Raw genomic sequence first — 12,250 nt, forward strand, 5'->3', positions numbered from 1 at the left:
GTGCAGAGTGACAGAGCCCAAGCTGGTCACTGAGGAGGGTGTGGTGTAGTTGCAGCAATGGGGGACTTATCAAATTTGAAGATAATGGGAGTTAGCTTCTCACTGTTAGAGCAGGGAATCATAAATATAAAAAAGGAGAAAACTAGAATGAACCCTGTGAAATGGATTGGAAGTAGAGATACTGATATGAATTAATGGTTTTTCAATTTAATGTACAGTATTCCCTCACTTATGGTGGGTATTACGTTCTTTTTTATTTTTTATTTTTTTTATTTTTTTTATTATTGATTATATTGTTACAACAGTTCCAATTTTCTCCCCCTTGCTACCCTCCACCCAGCACCCCCCTCCCCCAGCAATCCCCCCCAAGTTCATACCCCTGGTTCGTAAAAATTAACTATCCCCCCCTTTCAAATCTAAGGACCCTTTGTAATCTTGTAATGGACAATGGGCGAAGGTCTCAAGCTCCTCTAGCTGCTTCAAGCTGGACATGGTCATTGTCCTACCTACCCTTGGGTCCAGAAAACCCTAATAAGAGTGGGAGTGTGGAGGGGAGGGTGGCCTTCCCACATGGGGAAGGATCGTGCAGACTCCAGGTCAGTTGGCTGTCTCCAGTCAACGGCGTGCTTGGTTTAACAGGCTGGTGTCCTTGTTGTGTTCTGGGGGCAACAGATTTGGCAAAAAGGGTTAAAAGACATCATTCACTCCATAACTACTAGATGACAAAAGGCAGGGATTAATTTTTCAATGTTCCATATTAGGAAAAAAAAAAAAAGGGGGGGGGGCTTCTTTGGAGGAAGGTGTGCTAGGCACATCTCACCTGTCCAAAACCCTTTTGCCCATTATACTTAGTTTGCTGAGGTAAATAGTTTAGATTTTCCCCCTCTCAGACCTCTGGGCCTTTTCTGTCCAAGCCATTAGGATAGAAAAGAGAAACCAGTTTTAAAGTGAAGCCCACAGACCACCCCATTCTTCCCCAACCCAGCCATTTAGTTCAGCCAAACCGTTGAGTCTCAGGAGGCTGCGCTGCAGACAGGATTAAGTGAGGCTTATGCGTACAGACAATCACTGAGGTAATGCGATCATAGGCTTATGTCCTTTGAAAACAGAAAACACGTGTTAATTTATGTAACATAACCCACAAACAAGTCTCTAAATCTGTAAGACTGTCTTATTGGGAAGACATCCAGTTGCAAGGCACTTGAAATTCTATTTGCCTGCAACTTCAATATCTTTGATGATATCACAGACATGGTTTAATTTTCAAGTGAAACCATATTTTAAATGAGAAGAAACTTTTAAGACGGTTAGTTGCCCTGTTTTATAGTCTACTACTGATCATTGTGATTTTCCTTGAATAATAATTTTTCTCCCTAAGGTTACCATCCCTGTCTTTAAAGGGACTACATTAAGTCCATTTTTAATTTATCCTGTTCATTTGCATAAACATAACAAGAGCAGCAAATGATCACTTATGATCTTTAGTTCTGCTTTGCTGGAACGTACCCAAGGATTATTTGGGGTGACCCTCAGTCTGTTCTTCAGGGCACAGAAGCTGAGCCACATATCTGGCATTCATTCTTGCCTGTACACACCTGTTTCTTCCAAGTCTTTCTCGTTTTTCATTGTGTCTTAAGGTCCCTTCTAGCCATCTTTCAGGAAAACAACCTTCGTTCCTTCCCTGGAAAGATTGCTGTGGACCGCACAACCAACCATGGTACCAGGCCTTTTATCTCACGGGCTTTTATTACCTTTGAAAGTCATTCCCTGTTCCTCAGGGCTTTTTGGTAACATTCTGAGCCCAAGTATGTTTCCTTTAGGCTTGACATTCCAGTCAAAGACTTGGTCCAAAAAAAAAAGGAACCTCTATTAACAACTGGTCTTATTAGTTCTATGCAAAGAAACTTATGCCATTACTTACTTGTTTAGAATGCCAAACTCTGGAGGGATCAATTAGGGAGAAAAATATACAACGTGAAGGAAAATCTTTGTCCTAATATTCACTGAACTGGCATTTCCATTCTTCATATTTTCATTTTTCCCCCACTAAAGAAATTTTTTTTTTCTATTACAGTTGTATCACTTTTTTACCCCTCTTGCTTCCCTGCACTCTGTCCCTCCCTTCCCCCACATTTAGTCTCCACTCAGTTGCCCATGTCCGTGGGTCATTCATATATATATATATATATATATATATATATATATATATATATATATATATTTTTTTTTTTTTTTTTACTTGACCCTTCCCCTTCTTACACCCTTCTCTTCCTCCTCCCCTCCCCCCTTGTTACTGTTAGTCTACTTCTTGTTTACATACCTCTGGTTCAATTTTAATCATTTGTTTGTGTTGTTAATTAGTTTCCTGTAATAGGTGACAGCATAGGGTATTTTTCTTTTGTTGCCTGGCTTATTTCACTAAGCATAATTTTCTGTAGTTCTATCTATGTTGTTGCAAATGGTAGAAGTTCCTTCTTTCTTTCTGCTACATAGAATTCCATTGTGTAAATGTACCACAGTTTTTTGATCCACTCATCTACAGATGGGCATTTAGGTTGTTTCCAGCACTTGGCTATTATAAATAGTGCTGCTATGAACATTGGAGTGCATAGGTTCTTTTGTATTGGTGTTTCAGGATTTTTTGGATATAATCCTAGCAATGGAATTGCTGGTTCAAAAGGCAGTTCCATTTTTAGTTTTTTGAGGAAATTCCAAACTGTTTTCCACAGTGGCTGCACCAGTCTGCATTCCCAGCAGCAATGCACTAGGGTTCCCATTTCTCCGCATCCTCTCCAGCACAAGTTGTTTGTTGATTTGTTGATGATGGCCATTCTGACTGGTGTGAGGTGGTATCTCATTGTGGTTTTTATTTGGATCTCTCTGATGGCTAGTGATGTTGAGCATATTTTCATATGTCTATGGGCCCTCTGTATGTCTTCTTTGGAGAAGTGTTTGTTCAGGTCTTTTGGCCATTTTTTAATTGGGTTGTCTGTCTTCTTGGTGTTGAGTCGTATGAGTTCTTTATATATTTTGGAGATCAATCCCTTGTCTGAGATGTCATTGGCGAATATATTTTCCCATATGGTTGGTTTCCTTTGCATCTTGCTGATGTTTTCTTTAGCTAAGCAGAAACTTTTTAGTTTGATGTAGTCCCATTTGTTTATTCTTTCCTTTATTTCCCTTGCCTTAGGAGATATATTAGTGAAAATGTTGCTACGTGGGATATCTGAAATTTTCCTGCCTATTTTTTCCTCTAGGACTTTTATGGTATCACGGCTTACATTTAAGTCTTTGATCCATTTTGAGTTTATTCTGGTGTATGCTGTGAGCTGGTGGTCTAGTTTCATTTTTTTGCATGTCCCTGTCCAGTTCTCCCAACACCATTTGTTGAAGAGGCTCTTTTCACTCCATTTGATGTTCTTTCCCCCTTTGTCAAATATTAGTTGTCCATATGAACCTGGGTTTATTTCTGGGCTCTCTATTCTGTTCCATTGATCTATATGTCTGTTTTTATGCCAGTACCAGACTGTTTTGATTACTGTTGCCTTGTAGTATAGTTTGATATCAGGTATTGTGATTCCTCCTACTGTGTTCTTCCTCAAAATTGCTGTGGCTATTCGGGCTCTGTTTTGGTTCCATATAGATTTTTGAAGTATTTGTTCTAGGTCTGTGAAATATGTTGCTGGTATTTTAATAGTGATTGCATTGAATCTGTAAATTGCTTTGGGTAGTATGGACATTTTAATGATGTTGATTCTTCCCATCCATGAGCATGGTATATGCTTCCATTTATTTGTATCTTCTTTAATTTCTTTCTTCAGTGTTATGTAGTTTTCTGTGTACAGGTCTTTTACCTCTTTGGTTAAGTTTATTCCTAGGTATTTTATTTTTCTTGTTGCTATGGTAAATGGGATTTTTCTTTCAGTTTCTATCTCTGAGTTTTTATTGTTGGTGTATAAAAATGCCTTCGATTTCTTAATGTTGACTTTGTATTCTGCTATTTTGCCGAATTCACTTATTAGATTGAGTAGTTTTTTTGTGGAGTCTAAAGGATTTTCCATGTACACTATCATGTCATCTGCAAATAATGACAGTTTTACTTCCTCTTTTCCAATTTGGATGCCTTTTATTTCTCTTTCTTGTCTGATTGCTGTGGCTAGAACTTCCAAGACTATGTTGAATAGGAGTGGAGAGAGCGGACATCCTTGTCTTGTTCCTAATCTCAGGGGGAATGCTCTCAGTTTTTGCCCATTGAGTATGATGTTGGCTTCAGGTTTCTCATATATGGCCTTTATTATGTTGAGGTATGCTCCCTCTATTCCCATTTTGCTGAGAGTTTTTATCATAAATGGGTGTTTTACTTTATCAAATGCTTTTTCCGCATCTATTGATATGATCGTGTGGTTTTTGTCTTTCATTTTGTTTATGTGGTGTATCACGTTTATTGATTTGCGAATATTAAACCATCCTTGCATCCCTGGGATGAATCCTACTTGATCGTGGTGTATGATCTTTCTAATGTGTTGCTGGATCCGGTTTGCCAATATTTTGTTGAGGATTTTAGCATCTATGTTCATCAGCGATATTGGTCTGTAGTTTTCTTTCTTTGTTGTGTCTTGACCTGGTTTTGGAATTAGGGTTATACTGGCTTCATAGAATGAGTTTGGGAGTCTTCCCTCTTCTTGTATCTTTTGGAATAGTCTGAGGAGGATAGGAGTTAGTTCTTTCCTAAATGTTTTGTAGAATTCACTTGTGAAGCCATCCGGTCCTGGGCTTTTGTGTGCTGGGAGTTTTTTGATTACTGCTTCAATTTCACTAGCTGTTATTGGTCTATTCAGTCTTTCTGCTTCTTCCTGATTCAGTTTGGGAAGACTATAGTTTTCCAGGAATCTGTCCATTTCCTCTAGGTTGTCAAATTTCTTGCCATACAGTTGTTCATAATAATTTCTTATAATTCTTTGTATTTCTGTTGTATCAGTTGTGATTTCTCCTCTTTCGTTTCTGATTTTATTTATTTGGGTCCTCTCTCTTTTTTTCTTGATGAGCCTGGCTAAAGGCTTGTCAATTTTGTTTATCTTTTCAAAGAACCAGCTCCTATTTTTGTTGATCTTTTGAATTGCTTGTTTAGTCTTTTTATCATTTAATTCTGCTCTGATCTTGATGATTTCCTTCCTTCTACTTGATCTGGGTTTTGCTTGTTGTTCTTCCTCTAGTTCTTGTAGCTGTAGGGTTAAATTTTTTATTAGAGATTCTTCTAGCTTTTTTAGGTAGGCTTGTATTGCTATGAACTTTCCTCTTAAGACTGCTTTCGCTGTATCCCATAGGTTTTGGGTTGTTGTGTGTTCATTATCATTGGTTTCCAGGAACTTTTTGATTTCTTCCTTGATGTCATTGTTGACCCATTCATTATTTAATAGCATGTTATTCATTCTCCATGAGTTTGAATGTTTTTGAGTTTTTTCCTTGAGGTTGATTTCCAATTTTAAGCCATTGTGATCTGAGAAAATGCTTGATATAATTTCAATTTTCTTGAATTTATTGAGGCTTGTTTTGTGTCCTACCATGTGGTCTATCTTTGAAAATGTTCCATGTGCACTTGAGAAATATGTATATTTTGCTTCTTTGGGGTGAAAACTTCTATATATATCGACTAAGTCCATTTGATCTAAAGTGTTGTTCAGTGCCTCAATATCTTTGGTGTTTCTTTGCTTTGAAGATCTGTCTATTGTTGACAATGGGGTGTTAAAGTCCCCTACGATGAGTGTGTTGCTGTCTATATCTTTCTTGGAGTCTTTCAAAATTTTCCTTATATATTTGGGTGCTCCTAAGTTTGGTGCATATATATTTATAAGGGTTATATCTTCTTGATGGATTTTTCCCTTAAGTATTATGAAATGCCCTTCTTTGTCTCTTTTTATGGACTTTGCTGTGAAATCTGTTTTGTCTGATATAAGTATTGCTACCCCGGCTTTTTTTTCATGTCCATTTGCTTGAAATACTTTTTTCCATCCCTTTACTTTCAGTCTGTGTAGATCTTTTGTTCTAAGGTGTGTCTCTTGTAGGCAGCATATATGTGGGTCATTCTTTCCAATCCATTCAGCTACCCTATGTCTTTTAATTGGAGCGTTTAATCCATTTACATTTAAGGTTATTACTGATAAGTACTTATTCATTGTCATTTTTCCCCTTTGTACTCGTGTTCTTCTCTGTCTCTCTGTTTCTTTATCTTCTTAGAGCAGACCCTTTAGCATCTCTTGCATTGCTTGTTTGGTGGAGACGTATTCTTTTAGTCTTCCTTTGTCTGAGAAACTCCTTATTTCGCCTTCCATTTTGAATGAGAGCCTTGCTGGGTAGAGTATTCTTGGTTGTAGGCCTTTGTTTTTCATTGCTTGGAATATTTTTTGCCATTCCCTTCTGGCTTGTAGTGTTTCTGCTGAGAAATCTGGGGATAGCCTTATTGGAGCTCCCTTGTATGTTATTAGTTGTTTCTCTCTTGCTGCTTTTAGGATTCTTTGTATTTCAATGTTGCCATTTTAATTATGATGTGTCTTGAGGTGGGCCTGTTGGGGTTCATTTTCATTGGGACCCTCTGTGCTTCCTGGATTTGTGTGACTCTTTCTCTTCTCATGTGAGGGAAGTTTTCTGTCATTAGTTTTTCAAAGAGGTTTTCTATCCCTTGCTCTTCTTCTTCTCCTTCTCGAATTCCTATGATACGGATATTATTACGTTTCATGTTGTCCTGCAGCTGTCTTAGAACCTCTTCAGTCTTTTTCAGTCTTTTTTCATTTTGTTGCATTGTTTGGGAGTTTTTGTGTACATTGTCCTCCAGCTCGCTGATCCGATCTTCTGCTTCCTCTAGCCTGCTTTTTATTCCTTCTACTGTGTTCTTCAATTCAGAGATCGTATTCTTCATTTCCTTCTGGCTCTTATTGATAGTTTCCATGTCCTTTTTGATGCTGGTATAATTCTCAGTAAGTTCCTTATAGTTCTTCTGAAGTTCACTGTAGTTTTTCTGGAGTTCTTTGTAGTTTCCGCTGATCTCATTTAGCTTCTCCATAATCCATGTTTTAAATTCCGTATCTGATATTTTGCTCCCCTCTATTTCATTTAGCACTCTTTCTGGGGATTCTATCTTTCCTTTTGATGGGAGGGTTGTTTCTCTGTCTCCCCATTTTTGTGGTTCCTTTTGTTTGTTGGTGCTTCTTAGAATGATCTGTTCTTCCTGGATCTGCCTCTGGTAGCGTCAGATCATGTACCAGACTGGCCCTAGGCAGCCTATTGGAGACTTCCAGTAATCTACTGCCTTTGTCTCTCTTCTTTAGTTGTTACTATACTCAATCTGTGGTTGGCCGTCAGTCTTAAGGACCGTCGGTGTGGCAACTTAATTCCTTTATGCAGGGCTTTTATTTCCCCTTAGTATGATGCCACTTGGAGGGGAATGGTCTGTCTGCTGTACTGGGGCTGAGTCAGCACTTGCTGGTCCTGGGAGGAGGTTAGTGTAGCTTCCACTTACTCCTTTGCCCTCCTGGATCTCTGTCTGCATTGTCCTTGAAGGTATTTCTTTAATCTGTCTGGTTGTATTTCAGCTACTTTTTGGTGGATCTTTTTCTCTGGTTAGTTGATTGAGAGTCACTCTGCCCACCTTGTCTTGAGATCTTTTGTGAAGGTGCTGCTAAAAGATAATCACACAACCCAGGCAAGAAACCCACACCCTCCAATGTCTACCCCAAATACAATCCCACTATAGACTGCAAATGAGCCCGTGTTAATATACTTGTGGAGATACTGGGACTCTTATTTTGTAGGAGAAACAGAAAGGAGTTGTTTTAAATGAAGGAAGGGTAATTTTTGAGCTGGAATTTGATAGAGTATTAATATTAGCAATTGGGATCAAGGTTATGTAAGAGAGCAATTAACACTTACACTGTATGTTTGAAAAGGAGGGGAGGGTTACAGTGTGGAGAGAGAAAGTGGAAGTGTATGGTATTAGGATTATATAATCGGTATATACTATATGATTAGCGTGGGAGGTAGGGTAGACACAATAGACATCCAGGTAGACAGACAGCCAGAAATTGAAAGAGAGGGCTGGGGAGGTTAGAAGGTAGGAAACAGATTGAGAGAGAATTTTTTAAGAATAAAAGTACAGAGTAGAAAATAGCAAGACAGGAAGGAAGAGAGGAAAGAGAGAGAGAAAGTAGAGAAGAGAAGGGTAGGGGAGAGAACGAAAGAAGAAGGGGAGGTAGAGGAGAGGGGACTGGATTAAAATTTTTTTTAAAAATTATATATTATAAAAAATATTAGGAGATTAAAACATGGTATAAAGTTGCAAGATAGAGAGAAAGGGTGAATATATAGAGATAGAGGAATAGGAGATAGGAAAGCAAGAGGGTTTGGGAGGAAAAGAGCTCAGAGGAGGGAAGGAAATCAGGAGGAAGAGGAGATATTAGGGAGGGAAGGGTTGAAATTGAAGAGTTGACAAAAGATAGGATGAAGGAGAGAAATACAAGAGGTAGAGAAAGAAGTGAGGGGATGGGGTAGAAAAAGAGAAGGAGTAAGAATGGGAGAGTAAAGGGAGAGGGGGATAGATTAGAATTATAATTTGAATATTAAGAGATTAGAATATAAAGTGGAATAGGGAGAGAGAGAGAATATGTATAGAGAGAGAAGGAAAATAAGGACAAGAGATGAAAGAAAAACGAATGTAGACTGAAGGGGGACAAAATAAAGAAAGTAATTTAATAAAGTTGAAGGTGCGTAGCGCAGAGAAAGGAGAGGGTGAGAAAGGGAGAGAACTTAAAATTATAAAATTAGCTGAGAATAGGATGAAGGGGAGACAGGCTAAGGGGAGAGAAGGGAGGGAAGGGGAGGGGAGAAAAGGAGAGAGAATAAGAAGGGACTGACGGTAGGGGTAGTTAGGGAGAGAGTGAGAGATAAATGAATGAGGATTTTAACTCAATTCAACTTTTATGCACAGTCTCTGGGTATTTTTGGTTTGTTTGTTTTTTGGTTTTTCCTTGCTTCCTTCCAGAGTCTCTTCCTGTTCAAAATTCCATGAGTTTCAAATCTTTTCTGGTTGGTTGGCTGGCTGTCGGAGGGTTCTGCTTGATTCTGGGATTGCTAGTCTTTTTTTTTGTGGGCCTACCACCGGTCCGCTGTGAGCTGCGTTTAGTTGTTCCCTCCTGAGGCAGCCTCAGCCCTCCTCAGGCTTGTCCAGCTACTCCTCCCCTCTGTTGGTCCAGCCTGTGCCTGCCAGCAATCCCCGCCCTGCCTCCAGTCCTGTCTCTATTCCCAGGCTACAGCTTCTGCTCTCTTCCCTGTCTATATGCCTGCGCACCCTACCTCTCTCCCTGTCTCAAGATTATCCTTTTGTTCTGCAGGACTCTGGCACAGTCGGTCAAAGCACCGGGCCCAGTGGCACTTTCCTGCCCCGGGCCTCTCCCCTAGTCTGGAGCTTTGCAGTGGCTTTCCCACGTGGGCTCTTCTCCTTGCCCCAAAACTTTCTCTATTCCGAGCTACAGCTTCTGCTGGCTTCCCTGTCTATCGGCCTGCGCACTCTATCTTTCTTCCCGCCACAGCACCGTCCCTTTGTTTTGTGGGATTCTAGTGTGGTCGGTCAGCGCAGCACTCTCCTTCCCCGGGGCTCTCTGCCAGTCTGGAGCTCCGCAGCAGCCCTTCCCTGTGGGCCCTTCTCCCTGGCCTAAAACCGTCTCCCCTCCAGAACCTCCGCCTCCGCTCTCTTCCCTACTTACACACCCTGCCCGTCCTATTTCCCTCCTAGTCCCAGACCGGCCTTTGTTCTGTGGGATTCTAGCGCGACTAAAGAGCAAACACTGGTTTCAAGAACGCAGTTCTCCCCCGGTCCGGAGTTCCGCAGCAGCTTTTCTGTGCTGCCGGTCTCCTTGCCCCAAACCTGTCCCTTTGTTCTGTAGGGCCCTAGCGCTAGAGCTGGGCTCGCCTGGAGTGCCGAGCTTTCGGTCGGAGGTTGTAGCTGAAGATGTTTCCCTCTAGACTCAGATCAGTTTCTCCCAGTCCTGGTTGTTCACTGTTCTCTCCCTCCTCTGGCTTTTTCGGCCAAATCCTCTCCCTAACTCCCTACAAGAATTCACTCCAGGCTAGTGAGCTCTCCGGCTTGATACTGCAAACGCACGGAGTCTCGGAATGACTCAGCCTGCAGTTTGTGATAAACCCCTCCACCCCCCTCCACGCTGCTCCCACGATCTCCTCCCCGGGTCTCCTCCCTGTTTACGTTATCAGATATCCAGACTGACTCAGTTACTCACTCCTCTCCGCATTTGTTCCTGGAGTCTGTCCTTAACAGAAGCGAGCTGAGAACACTGTCCCTACTCCGCGGCCATCTTGGTCCCCCCTCGGTGGGTATTACATTCTACAACTCCCTGCGATAGGTGAAAATTCGCTAAGTAGGAGCCTTACATTTATTTTAATATTTATATATATTTTAAGGCTTTATAAACCCTTCTCACACACTTATAAACCATTCCCAGTCCCTTAGTAATCTTTCCCACTCCCTTAATCTTTTCCACACTTTTATAAACACTACTTATGTTCTTAAACATATTCTACACTCTTAAACCTATGTAACTTTAACAACATACAAATACAGTACCACAAAATCCTGCAGTATAGCGAAAAATCTGCGATAAATAATTAAATATATATTTTTAAAACCCCGCAATACAGTGAGGCCGCAATAAGTGACCCGCGATATAGCGAGGGACTACTGTATTTCCTAGCTCTCTTTTGGGAGTATTAACATCCTAATCGCAATGAGCACAATTAGTATACAGATCTTGAATTTCTAAATGTCATTTGCTACTAAAAAGAACCAAGTGTACAAGGAGAAATGGCTGATTCCAGGGCTGGGGCAGGGAAAGCACAGATGAGCCTGGAACATCTGTGGGAGAGAAGGAAATGTTCACATAATGAAGGGGTCATGTCACAAGGACAAAGAAGCTAACTCAATGGACAAATTTAAGATATTTGCAGCATTAAAATATGAGAATGGATTATAATCCATTGAATACAAGAGGTAACCAAGAGTTCATACTGAGAAAAAAAAATGAGTAAACTGCAAGTTTAATGAGAAAGCATTTCCCCACAGTCAGAGAAAAAGAGTAACTTAGAGAAGTTTAGCACACACGATCTCAATAAATTAATCAAGATTAATATGACCAAATGGGACAATTAAAATCATGCATAACCTGATAAAATACTAGAACAGAGTATGTATCTATCACTTCCGTGATATTCCTGCCAAAGATGAATAACCTGAATCCAACAATAAGCAAACAAACCTAAGTTGACAGAAATTCTACAAAATAACTGTTCCAGGATTCTTCAAAAGTAGTAAAGTCGTGGACATCAAGGAAAAGCCTAAGGGTTTGGGTTGAAGAAGATACGACAACTCAACACAACACACCATCCTGCTGAAGGACATTATTGGAACAACTGGAGAAACACCGACAGGGTTGTAGGATTAAGAGGTAGGTAACAATGTATACCTGTGATTTGGACTGGCTGTAGAAAACACACTAAAACATCTGGGGGAAGCACTGTTAGCAACTGCTACTGTTGGCTGGGAAAAGTTTTTGGTACTGTTCTTGAAACTTTTCTATAAGTTTAAGATTATTTCAAAATAAAGGTGCTAGTACATCTCACTATACAGATCGGAAAGCAGGTTCCGAGAGGACAAGGGGAGCCGGACTGGCGTCCCAGGCCCCAGGAGGCGAGGGCGGCGGTCTGGGAACTCAAACCCCCCCGACCAGGCGTCTGTCGCTCACCTGGGCCTCGGGCTGCCCCTCCTCAAGCTCCCAGTCGGCTCTCATCGCCTCGGCCGCCTCTACCAGCTTGCACGGGGTGACTCCCGTCTTTCTCCTCCCGATCCAAGAGGCTGTGGAGATAAGAGGATACAGCTGAGGAATCCCCGGCGCCAGGATTCCCTACACCGCCTCCAGAGACGACACCCTCCCTCAGATCCTCATCTTAATTCACAGCTCGCTCGCGCTCACGGGAAAACTGGTGCCACGACCACCCAGTCTGCAGCAGAGAAACCATTTGGCCATGCCTAACGGCCTGACCGGTCGCATCGCACGCCGGGATCTACACCGTTCCCACTCGCCCATCGCGCCTCCGACAGCAGGGGAAAACATAAGAGGTTGCTGCTGAGCCGAAAGCCACGCCCCGCAGCCCGGACCCCAGGATAGCTGGGAGGAGCCAGCCTTGGAGTGAG

At 41.3% G+C, this 12,250-nt stretch overlaps 1 protein-coding gene across 1 annotated transcript in view; it reads right to left on the minus strand.

The window, feature by feature from the left end:
• REXO5 (RNA exonuclease 5) overlaps positions 1-12,143 on the minus strand; it is a 42,741-nt gene extending 30,598 nt beyond the window's left edge. The window contains 2 exon segments of the mRNA XM_090279394.1: positions 11,802-11,911; positions 12,113-12,143. Of these exon segments, the coding sequence (XP_090135520.1) occupies positions 11,802-11,911; positions 12,113-12,143 (141 nt within the window).
• Between the last annotated feature and the right edge of the window lie 107 nt (positions 12,144-12,250).

This window comes from Furipterus horrens, unplaced genomic scaffold (assembly GCF_987537825.1).
Source record: "Furipterus horrens unplaced genomic scaffold, mFurHor1.1.pri manual_scaffold_5, whole genome shotgun sequence".
In the NCBI taxonomy this organism is placed as follows: Eukaryota; Metazoa; Chordata; class Mammalia; order Chiroptera; family Furipteridae; genus Furipterus; species Furipterus horrens.